General features: G+C 53.4%; 1 protein-coding gene across 4 annotated transcripts; it reads left to right on the top strand.

Moving 5' to 3' along the window:
- Positions 1-3,811: 3,811 nt before the first annotated feature.
- Positions 3,812-24,066, top strand: Foxn4 (forkhead box N4). 4 transcript variants are annotated; one of them, XM_006530121.4, is made up of 11 exons: positions 3,812-4,061; positions 4,340-4,542; positions 5,169-5,257; positions 15,076-15,221; positions 17,028-17,155; positions 17,245-17,364; positions 17,753-17,880; positions 18,384-18,480; positions 19,515-19,722; positions 21,279-21,671; positions 22,480-24,066. In XM_006530121.4, exons 3-11 carry the CDS (start codon positions 5,172-5,174, stop codon positions 22,737-22,739), a joined length of 1,566 nt encoding a protein of 521 aa, XP_006530184.1. In that variant the 5' UTR covers positions 3,812-4,061; positions 4,340-4,542; positions 5,169-5,171; the 3' UTR covers positions 22,740-24,066. The 4 variants fall into 4 exon arrangements, with proteins under 4 accessions (XP_006530184.1, NP_683737.2, XP_006530185.1 ...); NM_148935.2 differs by lacking the exon at positions 3,812-4,061 and having other exon boundaries at positions 4,469-4,542; XM_006530122.1 differs by lacking the exon at positions 3,812-4,061 and having other exon boundaries at positions 4,528-4,542; positions 5,169-5,309.
- The last annotated feature ends 299 nt before the right edge of the window (positions 24,067-24,365 follow it).

The following is a 24,365-nucleotide window of genomic DNA, read 5'->3' as shown; positions in this document are numbered from 1 at the left end:
AAGAAGACCCAGAAAAGGGACAGAGTACTTGGGGCATCACTGGACGGAAAAAGGGGGGATGGGTGGAGAGAGAGAGAGAGAGAGAGAGAGAGAGAGAGACTGACTGAGCCTGAGCCAGAGAGAGGGATGGGGGGGAGGAGCCAGGAGACACATAGATAGAGACAGAAACAAAGAGGGAGCACACATTTAGGGCTGGCAAGATGGCTCAGTGGGTAATAGCATAGTTGAGGCCAAGCCTGACTCTGTGAATTTGATTTCCAAGACCCACATGGTGAAGAGAACAAAAAAAAAAAAAAAAATCACCATGTAGATACACTGTCTACATGAAACCAGTTACGGAATTCAGAAGCAAGACAGTTGTCCCCGCAACTGATGACGAAATGTCATCTCCTGATGAGACTTGAGGGTGAGAACCCAGAGGATATCAATAGCATGGAACTATGGTGACATCACCCCGAAGGAGCTAGCTTCCGGCTTCCCACCCACTTCAGTGAAAACCCAATTTTATTGGTCGACAAGGTTGAGTTCCTTCTCAAAACAAACATGCTGATCGATCGATCGATCGCTGCCTCTATCTGGGAGGCTCATCCTGCAGAGCCACCTGGAAACCCAGCCTTCACCACCAAGTGCCTGAGAGGCATCAGGTCCTGCCCCTTCAGCCTGCAAGCTGATGGTGGAAGCTCTTTCAGGAAATGCTGGGAAAGGAGGGCTAAACCGCCTAAGCCGCCGTGCTGGAGATGACAAGACATGTTACTCCCGCCCTCAAAATGCTTCAAGCTAAGATTATACCACACAAACCCATCATGCCTGTAGAGATTTGGAAGGTGCCTCAGAAGCTGGCTTACAGGGCCTAATGACTGCCACTTAACAGACGTTAATGGAGACGTTCATTTAGTAATAGCCACCAAGAGACGGCCAAGGTGAGGCTGTTTTGAATGGAGACACCCTTTTACAGTTTCGGTGTTATTTAATTCACCCTTCTAAGGTTAAGCCGAATAGGGTAACTGCTCGGTGCTTTGGGCGTTATCACGACCAAGACTATATTCGCTGAAGTTACAATGTGAAGTTCATTCTCCGAAGCCTTTACTCTGGTCTCCTCTCTGTCTGTCTGGGGGAATCTGCTGCCAAGCCTTGCGTGGACTTGGTGCTGAACTGCAGGGTCTGAGCTGACCCTTTTCCAGCCTGTGAGTCTCTCGGCTGCTGTGTCATAGCTCAGGCTAGCTCAGACACAGTCCAGGGTTGCCAGAAGCCTGAGAGTTTAGGCTGACTAAAAGAGTCCTTGAAACACTCAACTCCATGATTTTAATACCTTTTTTCAAGTTCTAAAAGGAAAAGCCCACTCCTCCCCCATTTTGTTCTTTAGATTCCAAAGGGGGAGAAAATCTCAAAAGAAATACATCCCAAAGAGAAAAAAAGACCACACAGGAATCCTCGGACAAGTTGATAATGGCGACAAAGTCAAATGAGGTCATGCTAAACGGAGAAAGCAAACAGAAGGTCCTGTGGTTTGTCCCACGTGCTTTTCCGAACCCCGTTCCCTAACAGGATTGATCTTTATAAATGAACCTCTGCCTTTTTTATGAGATGTATATAGGACAGCCACCGAGCTGAGTCTAGGTGGAGACAGCAGGACTTCATAAAGACAGAAATAAGGAACTGCGGGTAGCAGCAGCAGGCCCTCCATGCGCTGCTCTGGTGCACAGGTCAGCCAAAGGAGCAAAAGAGACAAGAGCCCCCCACGTCTCCCCCAGAAAGAGCCCGTTGCTTCAGTGTTCAGGAATTTCATTCACACAGTTGTCCGTGGTCTCCCTGAACCTTAAGAAACCAGAATCAGAAACCGCTGCCACGGTCGCATGTTGAAGGGGAAATTGACTATTGTGTTACCCTTGAGAAATGTCTCACATCACCTAAGCGGTTTTTGCTTCCAGCAGCTGACAAAGCCAGGAAAAATATACCCCGACCCTCGAAGGCCCATCCTGTGCAGTGCATGACCCAGCCAGGGGCTGTGACCCTGGGCGGTTCTGGGTAAAGAAAGATCTTAGTGATTCTGTTCACAGACACGCCCTGCAGTTCAGTGGGGCTGAGCAGCTCGGGCAGCTCCTGGTTGGGAAGAGAGAATCGGTCCTGATGCTGCGGATCAGATCGTCCGTCCGTCCTCACTGTCCCTGGGTCCTCCTCGACGAAGGGATCAGAACAGTTAGCAAGGGAGAAGCAAGGAGAGCTGCTCGTGGGTGACTTGTAATAAAATTGAACTTCTCAAATAAAGAAAACCTGCTTTGACTTTGCCGGCAAGTTGGTTTTGTTGGTTGTTCAGTGAGAATGCTGTCTAAACACACTTCTTGGGATAAATTAAATGTCCTCAGCTCCTGTAGACCTCACAGTCACAGCAGGGACAAATGCTTTCTCCCCATCCACAGGTACCCCAAGCCTACTGAGAACTGACCATCAACCCCCCCCACACACACACACCCTATTAGGACAAACAAAAACCACCTACCCAGTTCCTAAGGCAACCGCCCCTGACTGGCTTTTGTTAGGCCCCGTGGGGGCTCTTGCTAGAGAAGAATCTTGTGTGGCTGCAAAATCAGACCTTGCCTGAGGCTTGGGGGTGGGGGGTCCCCTCTTCACACTGGGAGCTGTGGGAACAGGTGAACTGAGTCCTTTGTCATTTAACTGGGAAGCAGGCTAGTGCTGGTCACCCATGACTCAAGACGAGTGTCGAGTGTCGTCAGAGCAGGTGCCTTGATTGCACAGTTGGCCCCTACGTGCTCTATAGAGAATAATAGCACCGCTGCCAAGGTTCCAGTGTCACCAGGTGACTGAAAGCAGAGACACCACAGTGCGGATATGTCAGTCTAATAAAGAGGTTTCTGAATATCTAGCAGTGGTGTCTGGGCATCATTATTTCTACTAACTAATCCTCAAGCAATGAACTCAAAATCTCTACTCTTTAAAAAAAAAAGTCCCTAGCCAAAACCCAGAGAAGTCAAAGGTAGTAGTCTCTCCCTCCCCCCCCACCCCCCCGACCCCCGGCCTTCCTTTCTATAACAGTTTACAGGCTTCATCGTTAATGACCACTCCAGCTTTGGGAACACAGAACTCCCCACCCCTCAACAAAGAGCCTCCCCGCCTCCCCGCTGCCCCACAAGCCCAGGACCCCTATCCAATCTTAATGGAAAGTAGGATTATTTCAAAGGGAAGTTAAAACACCCACAAACGCTTGGGATAACCAAACAGGTGAATTAGTCCTGGAGCATCCGGGGACGTTCAAAGTAACACAGACCGTGTGAAGTATTTCATCCATCTTTGTGACTAGCCCAAGTCAGATTTTAAACATAGTCAGTCGGGAAGAGGAAAACTGAGGCGTTCCCCAACCACAGCCTGGATCAATATAATCTACGTTTCTCCCGGGTGAACTCAAGCCCCAGGTGACCGGTTTACGTATTACTCTGGCAGAGGAGAAGGAAGTGAGGGTGCCCAGGTGCCACAAGGAAGCCCTGGCCGAGCACTGAGGTCATAACCACCTGGGGGCATGGCACGGAGTGCTGAGTACCCGGCACCCAGCGCTGGAAGCCTGAGTTCTGCCTGAACTTAAGGGTTCCCGGGTCACAGTGAGGGACACCCAGCGTGGGACACAGCCGGGGTTGGCTGGGCAGGGGCAGGCTGGATGTAGCTGCCCGGTGGGCATCAGGATCCCTGGGCCCCATACGAAGCCGAGGAGACCCGGGAGGAGGAGGGATGGGATGGGGGCACGGGGCCAGGGACATCCCAGGTGGAGAGGCCCCCCGCAGCCTTTGACCACTGGAGCGAGCTGCAGAGCGAGCTATGAAGTTGCGGGGTCCTGTCCCGGGCAGCCCGTGCTACGCGCCACCTTTCCCGCGGCGAGAGCGGGGAGGAGCCCAGAGCAACGCGGGAGCCAGAGCGGGTCACGGTCCCCAACGGCCTTCGGCGTTCAGGGCGCAGCCGCACTCCCCTCTGCGCTCCTGGACCTTGTCGCGGCCCCCGGCGTAGCGCGGGCTCAACTTTCTCGGAGCCACAGGTGGCCCGGGCGCATTCCCTGGGTGTGTGTAGGGGTAGGAGGTGGGGGTGGGGGACTGGTTCTGTGCGTGCGCCTCTCGCTCCTCCGCCCACCCCCCCCCCCCGCCCCCAGGTCCCCTGCAGCATCTACATCTCAGTCCTGCCCATCATTCAGCTCGCCTGTTTGCAAAGTTGGAAAAGGGGTGTCTCTCCCTCGGTGACCGCCCCACCCCAGGGCCGGGAGCCGCGGGGCGCACGAGGCTGACTTGCTGGGGCCCGCCCGCTGAAATCTCCTTGACCCTGCCCTGTAACTGACCCTTAGGGAAAAGGAGGGGAAAGGACCCCCAACAACCCGGCACGTCTACTGCGCATGCTCAGAGTTGGACAGCTCCAGAGAGGGAAATTTAAAAACGGATCGAGCTGCGACGGTGGCCAAATTGCAGACAGCGAGGGGCGAGCGAAAGGGAGTCCCCCCCTACCGCAGCGCCACCCGCCCCCAGCCAGCCAACCCAGGACCTGCTCCAGGTACCACGGTGCTGCCCGGGCTGCGCGCCCCGTCGGAACCACGGGGGCTTCACCAGGGCAGGAGGCTTCCCACACCTGCTTCAAGCTTGGCTTAGAGGATTTAGGGGTGTCCCCCTCCCCGAGTCTTATTTAATGTCGCGTTTGTGGGTGGCCGGGTGGGTGGTGCAGTGCGTGAACTGATTTTCCAGCACCTGTGTGGGGTCTCCTTCCAAGGCGAGAGACCGGGCGGGGATGGTTCCCCTGGCCCCATCAAGCCCCGCTTTGATGATCTCTTCATTTCCAGGCCGTTCATAGCAGAATAGTGGTGGGGATTGCGGCTTGGAACCGAATGGAGTTCTTCCGATTTCTATTTGGCCTGGGTTTTCCAAAGCTTGGCGCTTCCATTTAGGGGCTCCCCCTCCCCCTTCTTCTCCTTGAATTTGAAAGAACTTGGAATTTCACTCACTGTCCGTCCTTAGTTCTTAACCTCCTGCCCTCCCCGCCCCCCCCCCCCCCCGGCCTCGGGATTGTCCTGCAATTGTGACCCTTTTGGGTCGCTTCTGAACTGTGGGAAACTGGGGGTCTCTGCCCTACATCAGTGCTGATGGAAACTTTTTCTTTTTTAACTTTTTTTTTTCATCCCTAAGGAAATGATAGAAAGTGGCATTTGGTCCAGAATGTCAGAAATGATCAGAAGCTCGGGGCACAGCCACCACTGCTCTCCACAGGAATACAGGTGAGGAGGCCCTGGCTCCGTGCTGGTGGGGGCGCTCTCCACAGGAATACAGGTGAGGAGGCCCAGGCTCCGTGCTGGTGGGGGCGCGCCTGCCTTGTCTGTGAGCTACGAAGTGTGAGCTTTGGAGTGAGCAGCTCTCTGCAGTTTTGTGTCCCCTCTAAGGGTGTATCTCTCGTGGGTCACAGACTATGGGCAGCCTGGTGACCCCAGCAGCTATTGCTCCCCATCCAGTGACTCCAGCAAGGGTTCTAGGAAATGGTCCCCACCCCACCGTGCCCCAAAGCACTCAGGATGTTGCAAGGTTGTAGGTCACAACTGTGAGTTCTTAGCCCAGCTGTGTGACTTTTAGCTAGTCCTTTGCCCACTCTGGACCTGGTTTTCTCCTCGTATAAATAAATGGGGCCGTGATTTAGATGACCTCAGGGTCTCTTTTGGAGTCCAAAGGGCCAACAAGCCTCAAAGTGAAGCCCAAGAATGGTTCTTGCAGCAGGATCAAAGTTCAGGGGAATGTGGGGGAGCCTTATGGAACTTCCCTCTTTGTGGAAAGACATTAGGGGTTTCAGCCAAAAACCAAACCCAAACAAAACCTTCTTTACAGGTGGGAGAACTGAAGCCCAGAGCAGAGCACACAGAGACTCGGGGAGGGAGGGGGGAGGAGAAGGAAGGTCACAGGGTCCCCTACTAGCCTCTCTTCCTTGAGATGGAGTGGCCTGACCTGGTTCCCAGGGCCCTAAAACCAGCACCATGTCTTGGCTGAGTAGTGGGGCCACGATGGGGGCTGCCCCGGGAAAGCCAGGCTGTCACCTCAGATCAGCCCTGTTTACCCAGGGGCTGTCTGGCTCGGGCTCCCACTGCAGCCCCAGCCGTGCCTCCCGAGGCCGCAGGCAGCCTCCAATTAGAAGAAGGCTGCTGTTCTAGACACAAAGGAGCCAAGGATTCAAACAGCTGGGTTTATCTTATTGGGGTGGTGGTGGTGCGTGTGCCCTTGTGTTTCCGTGTGTCTGTGTGTGTAGCACCTGACCCAGGTGCAAAAGCAGTTACCGTACCCATCATTCCTGGCCTCTGCTGAGCCCATCACTCAGGTGTAGAAACTGAGGCCAGCCTTACCCAACCCTAGGTCCTCTGGGCTTCCTTCTTGCTATAAGTGAAGGCTGAAGGCTGCATGAGCATCTCCAGCTTGGGTAAACCTGGCTTCTCTGGCTGTGTGGCACTTGTTAAACCTCAGTTTCTTTATCTGTAAAATGGAGCTAAATGGCCCCAGGATGGGGTAATGGGGTTGCTATGGCAACTGAGCAGCCATGTCTGACTCAGCTACTTGCTGGTAGTGTGGTGATCTGAAGCATCATTGGTTTAATACAGTGGAGAAGAGAAACTACCCTAAAATTAACAGATACCCAGCAGGCCTGACATGTTCCCAGGGTAGCTTTACTGTAGTCAGTGCGATGGCTCAGTGGGTAAAGGCGCTTGTGATGCGAGCCTGGTGAACCGAGTTCGATCCCTGGGACCCTTGTAAAAGACAGGAAGGGGGACGTGACTCCCCAAGATGTCCTCTGACCTCCACACACGTGCTGTGATATATGACTGTCTTCGGTGCCCCCCAAAAACAAGATAAAAAAATAAAAATGAAAATTATAAACGGGCACACTTAGGCTGCCAAGGGATTCACGGCAAAGCTGGCTGACTTCTAACTAGTTTAAACTAGTTTTAACAGGCTGCTTAACTAGTTTTGTTGTCGATGCTTCCAACGTAGCCATGTTGGAATGTGTGGGAGTCAGAACCACAGAGAGCCTGCGGCGAGTGTGGGGTGGGATCCCCGAATCCGGATGCCCGCCCATCTGCCACCCAATGAAGGCTCCCAGAAGGCTGGGCTACATGTCCAGGCCAGAGCCAACCAGAAACTGCCTGCAGCACTGCCTGGCTCTAACACCAGGGAAGGGCAGACAGAGAGCATCCTTAGGGAATGGCAGGTGTATTCTGCTCACTAACCAGCCGGTGACTCTGGACTGGACGAAGGCCCCATGCTATCAGTACTGGATCCGGAGGTGCCTGGACCCTGGCATACCTTTGCCACAATGTGTTGAATAGCTAAAGCATCCAGACGGCCTTAACCTTTGCTGCAACTGCTGGGGGCCCTTTGCCTCAGACTGCCACCTCTTGCGGTATAAATGGTGACTCTCAGGATAAGTGGTGACCAGCTGCCCCCAAACCATTCTGGGAGCTGCAGCATTCCTGTGACAATCTGGCAAGGGAATGAATCCAGGGATTAGCCAGAGTCAATGCTTCAGAGTCCTCAAACCTGAAATTGCCACATACCCCGAGATCATAGAGACTCTAGTCTCACCCGCATCTCCCTCCCGGTAAAGGTCACACATTACCTCACCACTGTGTGACCCCCAGACAAGTTATTGCCCTCTCTGATCCACTCTGTGAAATGAAATCTCTGAAAACCAATCAACAGGCTGGCCATGGGGGTTTTGTGCCTGCAGTGGGGAAGGCGTTCAGCCAGCCCAGAAGGGCACTTGTTCCTGGAAGGGAAACTTCATATTTACTTTCAACACTCCCATTTTTCTCCCAGAATAATAGCTCAGGAGAGGTTTACGGCTGCTCATTGGCTCTCCTGCGTCTCTGGGGACTGCTCGGAGGATTGAATCCTGTAGGCTACGAGTCCAGCCACCGCTGGGGCTCCCCATACAGGCCACCAGAGCAGCTGCCGGGTGCTCCAGCCCCCCTGGGGCTAGTTTAGCCGTTAGTTAACTTTCAAAGCCCACGTTCCAGGAGGGCGTTGCTGGTTGCAGCCAACCGCCCAGTTCTGGGGCAGCTGTCAGGGGTCAGTGGCAGAGGCCCTGACAGGGAGAGCAGTCACCTCTCTCTCTTCCTAGGGGCTGACACCAGAGTGAGTCACCAGTATCTGTGGCTCTCTCCCAGAGCGAGCAGCCTCGAGCTCCAACAGCTTTAACTGGGTTTCTTCTTAGCTTCCTCTCCCAGAATGTCAGGGAGTAGTTCTTAAGTACCTGCTTGGTACTAGGTGCTAAGTGCTTGCTCAGTTCCAGCAAGTGTGGTCTTCCTGTCTTCCTGACAGCAATGACCCCGGCTTCAACTCCATCTGCAGATGAGGAGACAGTCTAGAGACCTTGCTTGCCCACAGGCGTAGGTGTGGGGAGAGGCAGGAGAACAAGAAATTCTGAGCAGTTGCCTCCTATTTTGGAGCTCAGTTCCAAGAGGTCAGACACGGCACCTGTTCTCCAGAGGGGGAGTTGAGCAAGGGAAGGCCTGTTGGCGTGTTCTCCAGCCCACACCTGCTCCCGTGGTATTCCACGGAGAGTCCTTGCCCTGTTCGTTAACTTCCCAAAATGTCAGGGTCTGCCCTAAAGAAGGAAGAGATCCTGGAAAGAGAAGCTCTCCTCCCACATCCCCCCCATTACACACACACACACACACACACACACACACACACACACACACACTGTGGTTTCCTTCAGTGAACCACAGTGCCAGGCAGAGACCGGCTAGTTCAGCATTAGCTGGATAGATGGGCAAGCAGACAGATCCTGCCTAGTGATGGGAAATGGTTCAAACGCCCCTCGCCGTGTGAGGTGCAACATCGAACCTCTTAAGGGAGGCACCACCCACCAGCTGTAACCTCCAGGGTAGACTTACAGGGGAACTAACGTCTTCGCAGCCTCCATTTTTGAGGTCAGAATATTGATTAGCATCCTAGCTACTGTATAGACAAGGAAGAGAGGTGTTCAGTCATGCTACCCCGGGCAAAATGCACACACACACACACACACACACACACACACACACACTCCCATGTCAGCTATTGTTCTAGATGGTAACAACACTCCCTTCTCCCCACAAATCACATCATTTCATGGTATACCCACTCTGTCTTGCAGGGAATTTCTAAGCGTGCTAAGTAGCATTTAACTGTCTCCCCCCTTACCCCCCCTCCCCCCGCCCCGTGAACCACTCTGAGAGGTATCACAAAGAACATGTTAGCTGGGTAAACACAGCCCTCAAAGGCTTAATCCTGGAGACAAGAACGGTTTGTGGAACTGTTACAGTTTCTCACCAACCACAGCCCAGGAGGGCGGGGCACCTCCTTGTCCTGAAGATCTCTTGGTGGCTCTGCATCCCTCCCTCCAGTGTTTGCTGGCACACCCCTTCTGGGGCTCATCCAAGGGAGGAGCAGAAGGCACAGTGCGAAGTTAAGAACGTGGCTGGAGCACACAATGTTGTGTCTCTGAGTCCTCCCTCCCTAGTCTCATGTCTGCCCTGCAGTGAGAATCACGACTCCATTTTCTTTATGGGGAAACTGAGGCACAGAGAAGGGAGAGAACCGACTGGCCCAAGTGACACAGCTACAAAGACGTAGGGGTGAGATCTGAGCTCAAACAGGCTGTGCCTTCTCCTGCATGCTGGCAGTGCCAGCTCTGCCCACCATGTGGGATAGAGATTCCGACAGGAACCGCAGCCACACGGGCACGGGTTCAGCCTCACTGGGTACCCACTGGGCTTTTCAGCACATGAGTGATCAGCAGCGGCACGGAACAGCACCGTGGAGTCCGGTCCACCTCGGTGGGCAAATATTTGTCCTGTGAAGGAACGGCAGGCTGAGTCAGTGTATCTTGTCATCTAGGCATTTAGCAGCTAGAAGGGAGTAGGTGTTCCTGGAAATCCGCAGGAGATTCTCCAGCTGTTGATGTTGTAACCACAGCATCAATGTTAGGGGCAGGTCAGAATTCAGAGACACTGAGATGGTTTGGGAGGGCTTCCTGGAGGAAGCATGGTTAGGAGCTGGGTTGGCAGTAGAGACTGAGGAAGGTGTTTTCCTGCCTCTCTTTCCCACATGAGAAGGTATATAAGAGATGTCTACAGGGTGTTGAACACACAGCCTTCTTCTTTTTTCTGAGACAGGGTTTCTCTGTGTAGCCCTGGAACTCACTCTGTAGACCAGGCTGGCCTCAAACTCAGAAATCTGCCTGTCTCTGCCTCTCAAGTGCTGGGACTAAAGGCATGCGCCACCACTGCCCGGCTAACACACAGCCTTGTTAGGCCTTATCCTTACACAACAGGAGGCTAGAAACCTGTGGACACATTGCCAGAATGATGGCGGCCCTCATGGGGAGGACCCGCAGGGCTGGACCAGCTTGGTGACTCTAAGCAGCAGACTCGGAAAGAGCCAGAGTGAGTGTGCTAGGAGCGTACAGCTGAGGAGACAGCCCGTGTGCAGGCTGATGAGGTGTGAGTCTAGAACCCTCTCCCCGTTCCCTTCCACCCCCAGCCAGGAGAACCAGCTCAGATTTCCCAAAGTGTCCCTTGACTGAGACTGTGTCACCATGGGGACCCCAGCAACACAATCCTTTTCAACAGTTTCGTGATGAGGCTGTGCCCTTCCCCGACACGTCCTGGATTGTTTCAGCCAAGCGGGCAGAGTGACCACGAGAGAGGCTGCAGAGCAAGGGTCTCTCCTTCAGCTTAGCCCCACAGCCAGCCTGCCCATGCCCCCCAGGCACACTGTCTGTGAGCTGAGGGTCAGAGATGACCTCCTCCTAGCGGCCAGGGGACTTGGGAGATGCAGACTGAAGGACCACAGGATATGTGGCCATACCACAGGCTCTCCTCCTTGGCCATCCAGGGTCAGTTAAGAAGCCTACCTGCTTAGATGTAAGAAAAGTCAGCTTGCCCGTTTGGGGTATGTGTGGATCCCCTGAGGCCTAGACAGTGTTCGTGGACTCCGATTCATGCTGAGTCCATACTCCTCTGAGGGTGAACCAGTCCCATGAGCACCCTCAGTTGCAGGAAGTGCCTCTCTCCTCTGCCATCTGATCTTCACCAGGCCTGAGAGACAGGGTGCGGCATGAGGATGCCCATTTTACAGCCAGGTAAACTAAGGCACAGAGAGGTAGACACTCACAGACAAGACTCATGGATACTGAGAGTCTGGGTGTGTGGGGTTCGAATCAGGTTTGACCCCCACCTTCTCTAATTGAGAGGGGTCTGGGTGGTGTGGAGGTCAGTAAGAAACAGTGTGCCTGGTGTTATGTGTGAATGGAGAGATGTGATATTTGGAGGGCTCGCTGAATTAGGGGAGCCCTGGGAGCCCTTTAATTAATGATAACTCCAGTGAATGATAAATCCCCAGGGTCTAAGAAGGATGCACTGTTAGGGGTCATGCCAGGGACCCCTGAACCAGTGCTTTAATCAGCTTGCTCAGCTAGCCCTTATATGCTTAGGCTAGCCCTCTGCATGCCCAAGCTAGTCCTATTTGCTCAGGCTAGCCCCATGCTTGCTCAGGCTATCCCTCCTACCTCCCCAGGCTAGCCCCTTTGTATGCTCAGGCTATCCCCAGGCCCACTCAGATTCTCTGAGCAAGGCGAGCTGTAGCCACGGGGAATACCTGAGTTTTCTACCCATGCTGGGCCCCAAGAGAGTGAGGGTTGAACATCAGGAAAGTAGGGTACATTTGTGATTATTGAATGCCTACTATGTACAGAGACCTGTGCTGGGCTCTGTGACTCTTCCTGTAGAGGAGACAAAGCCCCTTGCTTCAGTAGTAGGGGCTCCTGGGGCCACTTGCACCCAGTAGGAGGTTCAGCGCCTGTCTTATTCTTGTTGATCCTCCTGACCCTCGGGGTCCTCAGAAACCTGGGTGGTGCCTGCTGGGGACACTAGCAGGGCTCAAGGAACAGAGGCTTGTAGACAATGAGAGACGGACTAGCAAGGATCAGAGAAATGGGTGCCTAACAGAGAGAGGCACAGGGAAAAAATGGCAAGGCTTACACCATGAGCGAACAGAAGGCTCGGGGCCCCAAGAAGCCACAGCTGAGGTCATTGAAGGCCGTGGCAGTGATATCCACCCATGGCGTCCCTGAAGCCCTTAGGAGCCATGGCTCATTGGTCAGAGCCAGACCACTCAGTCAGCCAGAGGGCGACACCAGTCCCCAGTGCATGGTGCGTGGGAGTCACCTGGGCATGGGGTGAGCATCAGACACAGGCGCCCGAGTGGCATCTGCAGGAAGTCTGTACGGTGATGGACAGCTGTTCCGTGGGCAGTCAGGTGAGGGATAGCGATTATGTGGGAAGGAGACGGGTCTGTGGGGTGTAGAGGAGGGAAGGGGTGCTCTGCCTCTATGGCTGTTATCCCCATTATGCAGATGTGGAAACCTAGGCCTAGAAAGGATCAGAAGTGCGCGACATCATCCAGCAGAAAGGATGAAGCCAGGACTTCACCACAGAGCCTGTCAGTCGCAGTGACAGACAAGACACAGAAAGGAGAGTGGGGGGAGGGGTCCTGGTGGGAAGAGCTGATCACAGGCATGTGGGCATTGGGGATGTGGTCACCCCAGGGTTTCTCCTCACTGAAGAACACAAGGACAGACAGTGAGTGGAACAGGCTTGCAAGGCCCCAGGATCAGTCCAGACTTTTACTGCCTTTGCAAGTGTCCCATAGAGGGCAAAGTTACTGTGAACACTGTCATAGGCTCTGTCTATCTGTCTCTCCCTCTCATGATGGCAGGAGACATCTCAAACTACCTCTCCTCCACCCTAGAAACCATTTCTGGGGTATCTGAGGTGTCTTCACCTTTATTCTCATCCACACCCAGACTGGAAAACCAAGGTTGGGCGTTAAATGTTGTTCTGAGGGCCGGTGGCAGGAAACCAGGATAGTTCCTGAAATCCTGAGTCTTTCCTGTAGCGATGTCCTGGACCCAGAGTTTACAGTCTATGAGGCACTGGGAGGAAGCAAGGCTGTGTGGGGGTGCCTTCTGGATGGGGAGATGCACAAGTTGGTGAGCCCTGTGCAGCTGTGGAGAGGAGTGCCTTGGTGAGCTCCTGGACTGGACAGTGAGGAGAGTCCATACTCCCTTGCCCTCCCATGCCCCAGTCCCCGGTCCCTGTATGGAAAAGGGAGGAGGGAACAGGGCTTCAAGCCCGTGCTCCATCACAGGAGCACAGTGGGGTTGGCAGGGCCAAGCGGGGCTGGCACACAAGACAGACATTCTTCTGCATGGCCAAGGCAGGAAGACCACAGACCCCCGAAGTGACAGCAAACCCCAAGAATAGACAACAGGCCCCGCTTGCACTAAAGGTGACTGTGCACTGTCTCATTCGATGGTTAAGACGGAGACCCCAGTGTGGCTGTCGCCTTGTGAGAAGGAGAAGGAAGGCCAGGCAGGTAGGGGACAGCAAAAACACAGGCAGCATGTGGGGGTGCTGAGTATCTGGTGGACTGAGGGATGCTGGGGAAGTGGAGCCACCATCAGAACAGCAACAACGCCACCCCACCACCCACCACCTTGAAGCACCATTAAGAATTCTCTCTGGCAGGTCTCACTCTATGGGAAGCAGGATAGGACCGTCAGGGACTCAGTTTCTCCATATGTAAAGTGGAGACAACACACCCCTCAGGGTCTGACTTTAATTAAGGGCATCTCGGTAAGTGGGAGTGGTTGGTGGCTGCGGTCTTCGTGTCTGCTGGCTCTGTCTACCCTTAATCTCCGCTAGGAGAGAGAGTGGGGCCAGCCCCTCCCCTGTTCACCATAGTCTCCAGGGAGGCTAGGGGACAGATGGCATGGGCCAGGCCAGGGCCAGGACTGTCACTCAGATGGATGAGTTGTAAGCAGGCCAAAGGGGTGGCCACGAGGAAACACAGAACCGATGGCATTGAGATTTAGAACAATGGGGGCCACGTGCCGCAGGGGCAACAGTCGTTTGTGGCACAATGGGCCACTGGGGGACAGCAGCTTGGCCAACTGTTGCCACTGACACCAGCCAGCTAGTTACCAGTCATGTCCAGGCCCTGTTTTCCTATGAGGCAACCAATGGGCGAGGCAGCTCATAGTCACCTGATACTGGCTTCGTGAGCGGAGGGCCCAGACCTGTGATGACTGAGCAGTGGTGGTCATGGTGATGCTGCTGACTGCTGCTCTAAGGACAGAGAGCAGAGATGGGAGGAGAGAGTATGGGAGCTCGGAGATGCCAGGCAGAGGGACGGCAGGCCACATGGGAAACCCCACAGGTGCAGGAGGGACTTAGAGGCTGAGGTTCTAGGGTACAAGCTCCCCCTTGCTCCTCTCTGAGACCCTGTCACACACTGGTTTGAGCTCAAGTGTGGGGGATGTAAGCAGTGACCAATTGGCAACAGAGTGGATAGACTTTGGTACAGACGAGATGGTACTCGGATACGGTATGGGCATCCCAGACAGCAGACACAAGGTCCTGTCACAAAGCTGTTGGCCACACGGCACATGGAACTTCAGGGATACCAGTGTCATCTCCCCAGTTGGGGTCTTGTTGGGCACAGCCTTTCTCTTGCTGCAGAAAGCTGTGCATTGACGTGTGTGTGTGTGTGTGTGTGTGTGTGTGTGTGTGTGTGTGTGTGTGTGTTAGCCTGCTGGTCAGTGGTATGCCTGATGAGGCTCCCAGAGCTGCCTGGGTCATGAGGAAGATCCCTGGCTGCAAGCTGTGTCACCTGCTCCTGGACCCCCACTTCCTGTGCTACATGACCTTGATCAAGTGACTCATTGTGCTAAGTCTCAGTTTACCACATATGAAAGGGACACACTAAGCATATACCTTATCCAAAAGAAGTGTTTTGAATTTCAATGTGGAGGTTTGGGGAGTGTTCCAGGTACATGCAGGGAGCCATATTTGCGGAGGGACTGGAGAATACGGGTCTCTCGTGTGTCACACACCACAGCGTGAAGGGGTTTACGGCGACCCCCCCTCAGATGATCCCCGATGTGAGGTTTTCCATGGTGGTATCATGGCTCAGTAACTTTTTGATTCTGAGATTCTGGTTTTTGGAACAGGTTTCTGCCTCCCGTGGGTGACGACGACCTCCCTGGGGACCTTCAGTCGCTGTCCTGGCTCACGGCCGTGGACGTGCCTCGACTGCAGCAGATGGCAAATGGGCGGATAGACCTGGGCAGTTCAGGTGTGACACATCCACACCCAGGTAGGTTGAAGGGGAGGAGGCGACCCCAGCCCTGCCACAGGGAGGTCCTTCTGTCTCTCTGGCCTCTCTGTCCATACCTGTAAAGTGGGAGGAGTCTCCTCTTTCTGGGGGCATGTCCATATACCTTAATGATATACCCAGCCCCGGGGAAGAAGACACCCTGGGACTTGTCAAACACCTCACACTGTTAGCAAACTCGCATTGGGCCAAATGCAAGCTGAGGCCCGTCCTTACACGAGCTAAGAGTGGGGTTTAGATTTTCTGAGGACGGTAAGAACATGGAGACAGCAGACCATGTGACTGGCAAGGCTGAAAAGCCTTTGCTGTCTGACCCTTTAGAAAACATGTGTACTGCCCTCTGTTCTAGAAGGTTCTGAGAGAATCCCGGACTTCGTAGGTGCTCCGTAAGTGACAGGGAGCTGTCATCAAAGAGAGTAGACTGAAGTCAGCGCTGACGGAAAGTGATGTGACTGAGATGTCACTGCTACACAAGGCCAGGACAGAGGTGGACATCAGTGTCCCAATGTCCACAGTGACTGACTTACATCTTCCATGAAGGATGAGGAAATATTTATTTATTTATTTATTTATTTATTATTCATTTATTTATTTGGCTTTTCGAGACAGGGTTTCTCTGTGCAGCCCTGGCTGTCCTGGAACTCACTCTGTAGATCAGGCTGGCCTCGAACTCAGAAATCCGCCTGCCTCTGCCTCCCAAGTGCTGGGATTAAAGGCGTGTGCCACCACTGCCTGGCTCGTTTGCTTTTGAGACAGGGTCTTCTTAACTATCACAGGCTGGCTTTGAATTCCAGATCCTCCTGCCTCAGCCTCCAGAGTGCTGGAATTACAGTGCCTTTGCTGGAAAAAGATATTTTAGATTTTTTAAATTCATAAAGTCTAGATCCAAACTATTCAGTATTGATATTTACAGTGAAAAATCAGCCACATACTGTATGTAAACGAATAGATATGGCTGTGTGCCAATAAAACTTTATTGACAAATCGGGCTATGGGCTAGGTTTGGCCTGCTGATTAAGTTTTCTAACTCTAATCTAGAGCCCTGGAAGACAGTTATGCAGCATTGGGATGTGCCTGCCCCTCCAGTCTGCAGTTTCCTTATCTGCAGGGAAAGTAAAGAGAGCTATTCTTATGGGGTATTGCCAATGGTCCATACAGGAGGCATCTTAAAGCAGTTGAAGTTTGATACTTGGAAAAGTAAGGCAGCATGTGGCAGGTCATTTTTCCTTGATTAGAAATGGTGCAATGAGAATCTGTGATGGATTAGTGATGTCTGTCACAGGCCCAGCACAGGAAGCAGATGTACATCTGCTATTCTTGGCCTAATCTTTGGCAGGCTGACTAGCAGAGCTTCCAGGAGGAAGAGGGGGACAAAGCACTTGTATGTTAATCTAGAGACCCCAAGGAGCCATGAAGCTTTTGAGGAGATGAATGCTAAATTAACATTTTAATTCATAAAGCACAAGAACCAAACTAATCTATCATCACCATTGCCATCAGCTCACATTAATAGAGATTTTTATTAGGCACTCGGTAGGTAGTACTCCAATTTAACCATCACAACTTTGTAAACAGGTAAGGGGTAATTAGAAATGGAGACGCTGAGGTTGGCCAGGTTACACAGGTTACAGGCTCCGCACTATTATGTACCACATTCCAGGAAGCACTTCCTGCCTGCCTGGTCCTGGGGTGGACGGTGGCCCCCATACTCCAGGGATGTGTGACGGACCTTCTCCACTGTGGCCACCATTTCCAGCAGAGTGGCTTCTCTGTGCCTTCCTCCTACAGGTGCCTTGGCTGGGACAGCAGACCTGCATGTGGGTGCGGCCCCACGTCCCCTGCTCCGCCGCAGCCAGACTGCCGTGGTCCCCAGGGGTGTGCTGGGCTTGAGCCCTATAGGCAACCACAGAGCCAGCGTAAGTGCCACTGCGTGGCTGGGGAAAAAAGGAGGGTGTCTGTCCGTCCGTCCCTGACCTTCTGTCTCATGCTGTCTCACTCTCTCCAGGCTGAGCAGATGAACCAGTTCCCTGCAGGAGGCCAGGCATCATCGGGCCTCCAGGAAATGCCACAGCTGTACTCCCCAGCTACCCAAATCCCGTTCCCTCTGCCTCTGGGGTCCCAGCAGGTACCGTAGGCTTGGAAACGAAATATCCTGGAATATCACTTGTACCAACTTTTTTTTTTAAAGATTTATTTATTTTATGTATGTGAGTACACTATCACTGTCTTCAGACACACCAGAAGAGGCATCAGATCTCATTACAGATGGTTGTGAGCAACCATGTGGGTGCTGGGAATTGAACTCAGGACCTCTGGAAGAGCAGTCAGTGCTCTTAACCGCTGAGCCACCACTCTAGCCTCTTGTACCAACCTTTTGGGCCCTAATATACCACTCAGGCTCCTGGGGACAAGATGCCCTCTTTGCCTACACATTCTTGCTGGGGACACAGGAAACTGGGCTAGGGTTTATGGCTTACATCTGATTGTCTCACGGCCCTCTTCTCTCTGCGAAGTGCCCTCCTGCCGGCCTCTATGGTTCTCCGTTTTCGGCTCGGCCTTCCTACCCACAGGCCCACGGGGCAATGCATGCGTCTCAGGAGCCACACCCCAAACACTACCCCAAGCCCATCTACTCCTACAGGTGAGATCCAACTGCCCAGGGGGAAGCAAAAGGGCCGCCTTTGGGGCATCTTAGACAGACAGGAAGTGTGAGCTGACTCTGAAGGGAGTTGTCCCCAGGTAGGATCCACTCTTGGGAGGGACTGGCAACTTTGTATCAAATATTGGTTGTCCATGGCCTTAAACTATATGGCTTGGTCTTTCTTCAGATTAAAAGTCAGTCGTAGAAATGGCAGTGTGTATCTCAGGCTTTGGGAGGAAGCATCTTGGATGAAATTTAATAAAAGGCTATGGGAGTGGAGTCAAAAGGCAAACGGGATCTCTCTGCTCACTGTTGTAGCTGAGCTGAGATTGGGGGGCGGGGGGATAGGCACGGGAGGAGGGCATGGAAAGGTGCTAATAAGGAGCTATCACTGGGAATATGGAGGGACTGGTACCAAGCAGGGCAGAACCCATGGCAAGAGGGGACCCTAGGCTGTCCGTCCCTGACCTGAGCCTTGTTTCCATCCCCACGTCTGGCCCCAGCTGTCTGATCGCCATGGCCTTGAAGAACAGCAAAACAGGCAGCTTGCCCGTGAGTGAGATCTACAGCTTCATGAAGGAGCACTTCCCCTACTTCAAGGTGAGGGCTCTGGTCCAGGGTGGCGCGCTGAAGCCACCCCGCCTCTCCCTGGCTTCCTCTGCACCACACCACATCTTAGCCTCGCAGTTTTATGGGCAATAGAACTGGGCTGGGATAGAGGAAGCAGAGCCTCATGCATTTCTGGGTGTGAGGAAGGGAGGGGCCGGGCTAGTTATTCAGCACTGAGCCAGAAAGCAAGATGTCAAGCCCACCTTCAGCAGGAGCCTTTGCTGGCGAGTTCAGAAGGACCTAAGGAGACCTTGTGAGTGGCAGGAGTGGGATTGACCATTAGTCAGCCTGCAAACTTTAAACCCCAAAGACCACCAAGCAGCCAGGCGTCCGGATCACAGGATCTCGGGCCTGGACACTATCCCAGGTAGAAATGCTGGACGCATGGGTTGGGTGAGCTGGGTACTGGTATCTGGTTATCGGGCAATGAATTATGAACATTTGAAAGTGATTTGCAGGCAGGAGAGATGGCTCAGCGGTTAAGAGCACTGACTGTTCTTCCAGAGGTCCTGAGTTCAATTCCCAGCAACCACATGGTGGCTCACAACCATCTGTAATGGGATCCGATGCCCTCTTCTGGTGTGTCTGAAGACAGCTACAGCGTACTCACATACATAAAATAAATAAATAAATGTTTAAAGGAAGGAAGGAAGGAAGGAAGGAAGGAAGGAAGGAAAGAAGGAAGGAAGGAAAGAAGAAAAGTGATTTGCACCAAACTTACTGGGCAGCTCCATAGCCTTTGGCATCAGTCTCCCCTAAACCCTGCCCATTAGGAGATGAGAAAAGACACTCTGAAAGCCCTGGAATTGTGGCCCAACTACAGACCCCAGGGCAGGGGCTACTGTGTGCCCCAGTCCCCACCCTTCCCTCTTGTCTTCCCAGCTTTTATAGACAGAATTCCTTGTGTCCTGCCCAGACAGGCATGAGTGTGAGTGTGCTCAGGCAGGGAAAGACTCGCTAAGTGGGTGTCACCTGAGGCATCTACCGGGCACCCATTTCCCCTTCCCCACCCCCACCCCCCGCAGACAGCACCTGACGGCTGGAAGAACTCCGTGAGGCACAACCTGTCCCTGAACAAGTGCTTCGAGAAGGTGGAAACCAAGTCCAGCGGCTCCTCACGCAAGGGCTGCCTGTGGGCCCTGAACCTGGCTCGCATCGACAAGATGGAGGAGGAGATGCACAAGTGGAAACGAAAGGACCTCGCTGCCATACACCGCAGCATGGCCAACCCTGGTGAGCCCCGACCCACCACGAATGTGCACATGCATACGCACCTGCCACCTCCATAGCCTTCCATGGCTCCCCGCCCCAGTCTAAAAGCCAGCCAGCACGGGAGAATGGAGAGAAATAGAAAAAGCTGCTGTCCCTGGTTTCTCACTCAGCAGCCCTGGGGTGGCATCCCTGTGGGTATGGGAGGCAACAATGCTCCATTCAGTAAGGGGGAGAGGGGTTTTAGCAGGGACTGTTAGAAGGAACTGTGTGACACCCATCCCAGGGTTCCCAGGCCTTGGTCTAAGCTTGCTGTGGAATCCTGGGTGGGTCATCTGGCCTAGATTCTCATCTCTAAAGTGGTCCAGCTAGCTCCTGGGCGCCTTATGGCTCAGTAAGGAACAGTCGAACTTGAGTGATTCCTGGGGCTGGGTGGGAAAGCACACATTGCAGTGTTTGGTCCTGAGCCCCAGAAGCCAGGTAAAGGGGGTGTGGCAGTGCGCATCAGCAATCCTGGGGCTCCTTGGGCAAGGTGGGCAGTGGAGATGCATGAGCTAACACCAGACCTTGTCACAAGGTCGTATTCAGACCTGGACATGTGCTCTGTGGTGCACACGCATGCATGCACACACAGACTCATGCACACAATACACATGCACATGCACACATACACATGCATATAATATACATGCACATATGTACATGTGCACACACATATACACACAAACACACACATACATATGCACACACATACACACATGCATACACATATACATGCACATGCATATATGCACACACATATACATGCACATGCATACATGCACATATATACATGCACATACATACACACATAAACACACAAACACACATGCACTCATATACACACATGCACACATATACACTCATGTACACATATACACATACACACACATATACATGCACACACATGCACACACATACACATGCACACATATACACATGCACACACATACACATGCACACATATACACATGCACACACATACGCATGCACACACATACACATGCACACACAAACACATGCACACACAAACACATGTACACACATGCACATACTTTTAAAAAGAGTGATTTCTGCTCTTTGTTCTCACAGAAGGGAGCCCATTCAGCCCATAGCAATGAGTTTCAGTGTTAGCATTTTTTTTTTTTTTTTTTTTTTGCACAGAGTGGCTTGATCTCCTTAATCATTAATGATTTAGCTGTCTCCTGGGACCTGTGTCCCTGCCTCAGCCCCCTCTGCAGGGGCTGGTAGGAATTAAAATAAAGTCATAGGGTCATGGGTCTGTGCTGTGAGGTCCTGTCTGGAGGGGAAGGGCTGTTAGGGATTCATGGTAGCTCCCCTCCCGTTTCTTAAAGGTCTTTTAATGGTTTGGGATGGCATCACATCTCCATAGCAACCCAGTACAGACCAAATCACACCATCTCATGGAAGAGGAGACCGAGATTCTCAGACAGTTGCTATATTCATATGGGTGGTGGCACAGGGACTCAGGACCTGGTGACAGAAGGGACTTCTGAGTCACATTTCCTACTTCTCTGCAGAGGAGTTGGACAAGCTCATCTCAGACCGCCCGGAAAGCTGCCGGCGTCCTGGAAAACGAGGAGAGCCTAAAGCCCCCATGCTAACTCATGCCACCACGGTGGCCATGGCCCACAGCTGCCTGGCCATCTCCCAACTCCCACCAAAGCCACTGATGACCCTGTCCCTGCAGTCAGTGCCTCTGCACCACCAGCTCCAGCCCCAGGCACACCTGGCCCCAGACTCCCCGGCACCAGCACAGACCCCACCTCTTCATGCCCTACCCAGTCTCAGCCCAGGGCCTCTCCCGCAGCCAGCCATGGGTAGGGTTCCTGGGGACTTCCTCAACATCAACAGTGACATGAACACAGAGGTGGACGCCCTGGACCCCAGCATCATGGACTTCGCTCTACAGGGTGAGGTGTAGGAGGTGGGGGTTGGGCAGGGTGGAGGGGAGAGATGGGAGCCCTGGTGGCAGTGGTCTGCCTATGCACATCATCACTATGACAACCACCCTACCTATTAACACCTCATGAGCACCTGCTGAATACCAACCAAGCACTTCCTACACACCATCTTGTCCCATCCTGCCAAAGCCCTGCCATCTCCTCTTCATTCTGCTGATAAGGACACTAAAGCAAAGAGAAGTCAGTAGTTGCTTCAACGTTACACACGCTAAGTCAGGTGGGGTTACACTGCAGCACAGGGGCCCCTTCAGTCAGTCCAGGGGGAGACAATGAATACAGACACATCCAAGAACCAAGCAGGGTATCAAGTGTGCTTCAGCAAAGGCTCCCAACCCATCTGAGCCCTAGCGCGCCTGCGCCTGCTGTGTTCTAGCCTCACTAGGGAACAGAACCGGATGGCAGGTGAGTCGGTCAGGTCTGTCACAGCTGTGGAAAGGCATGTCCCATCCCCCTGCTCCTCTGTCCTCCCTGGCTCTGATCCTGAGGCTGCTGCCCAGCGAGAACCAAACACTTCTGTGCACTGTGGCTCATATGTGGGTGTTTGGATCATCTCCGTCTTACATTGTGGCTCAAAGACTAAAGTGGCTTTCCCAGGGGCACACAGCAGCAGAAGGAAGACCTGGGCAGAGCCTCTGCTTCTGCTCTGCCCCGTGAGAACACCTCACATCGTCTTTGCTTCTGTTCCCAAGAGGGGGAATTTGAACTCAGGGCTGATTGGCCCTAAGCCGGCTCACCCAAATGCTTTTGTCTTTGCAAGGTAACCTGTGGGAAGAGATGAAGGAGGACAGCTTCAGCCTAGACACGCTGGAGGCCTTTGGAGACTCCCCGCTTGGCTGCGACCTGGGAGCCCCAAGCCTGACCCCTGTCTCTGGCAACAGTGACCAGTCCTTCCCTGATGTGCAGGTGACAGGTCTCTATGCTGCCTACTCCACTGCCGCAGACGGTGTGGCCCCATCAGCGGCCAACTCTGCGCAGTACCTGGGTACACCAGGGAACAAGCCTATTGCTCTGCTTTGAGCTGTCGGCCTGGAAGAAAGGGCACCTTGGCTGTACCGTGTCTCGAGCCAATTGCTGACGGGGGAAATGACAGCTTGTGGTTCCTCCTGCACCCCAACATGCTGCCACAGGACACTCCTGGGGCACTCAACAGAAGCAAGGCGGGGATGGCAAGCCCTCTACCTCCCCATCTTCTGCAGGACTTGAGACAGAGGCATGGCCATGGTGAGACCCGGCTCTTAATAGCCTGACTCCTGGCAGAGCCCACCTTGGGACACAGTAGTGTGTCCTGGAGACACAGGAGGGGAAACTCTGAGCACACACATTCTCCTAGGAGAGGAACCTCTGACTATGCCTCAGAGCATGGCCTACAGCTGGAGAAAGGCCCTGGTCAGCCTTGGAAGTGACATGATTAACCTCCGCCATAGACTTCTGCCCCTTGCTCCTAGGGTGTCCAGAGCCATGCTATTGAGACTGTGTGTACATTTATTTATATTTATTGTGACTCCAGCTAAGATCCCTAAAAAGAGACCCATGTTAGACTCCCCACTGCTCAGCAAACCTAACTCCCTAGTGACCCCGAGTCATGAATCACATCTCCAGCATGCTCAGGCAGCCCCCGCCCCCACCCCTGTGATTCAGAGAGCGAGCGAGCACTTTGGTGACTGGGTAGCACCCCATCATTTTCCTATTAGGACAGATCTTTTTTGGGGGGTTTATCATGGCTCACATCTGCTCCTGGGGATATACGGGAGAGGAGGTACCATAGCATCAAGTTTGGGGAGGACTGTGGTGCTAAGACAAGAGGAAAAAGTAGAGACCTGTCTGTGCCAGGTTAGAGACATGAAACAGGAAGATGGGAACCTTGGGCTCGAGCGCTCACCACTCTTTGTAGCACCAGTGTAGCGCCCTGTCGGTGCCCGCTGCCTCTTCTTGGCTATGTCTGTCCTCACACTACCCTCTTGTCCTGTGACTGATTTTTCCAAGTGAGAGTTCTACAGGCAGGTGGGCCACTGGGGAGAGGGGTGGGGGCCCCCTCCACCTGCTCTTTTCCATCTTGATGTCTGACCCCATGCCTGAGAGTTCACAACCCCAGGTTGTTCAGAAGACCCAGCAGGCAGGCCAGCCATCTGTAAGGGCAGCGTGAGGTCTTGTCATCAGGGGCCATCTTTCAGGTCTCCCCACTGAGACAGTGCAGCCCAGCCCAGCCGGCCAGCCTTGCTCAGCAGCTGTGTGCCGGGCCCTCAGAAAGTCATGCAGTTTAAGTGTGAAGACCCCGTGTCCGGGTAGTGCCAAGACTCTGTAGGTGTAGTGCTGAATGTCTGCTGTCAATAAAGGCTGAACAGCAGCTGTGTGACTCAGTGTGGATTTGGGGTGGGGGGGCGTGGGGAGGGGCAACGGTACACCACAGCACAGAAACCTGGCCCCCTGACACCAAATTCCCGCTGAATCAGCCCAGGCGGGGGACATCAACGAAATTCTCAAGACTGACATTTACTGCCCTTCAGAATGAACACTCGCCAGTTAGCATCTTGGATCTTGGGAATGAGTTGCAGATAGCTGTCAACTACTCCCATAGTAGAGGCTCAGTGTGTGTGTGTGTGTGTGTGTGTGTGTGTGTGTGTGGCAGGAGGGGTGGAGTGGGGC

Source organism: Mus musculus, chromosome 5 (genome assembly GCF_000001635.26).
Source record: "Mus musculus strain C57BL/6J chromosome 5, GRCm38.p6 C57BL/6J".
NCBI lineage: Eukaryota > Metazoa > Chordata > Mammalia > Rodentia > Muridae > Mus > Mus musculus.
The sequence above is the reverse complement of the archived record's forward strand: the minus strand, read 5'-3'. Positions and strand labels throughout refer to the sequence as shown.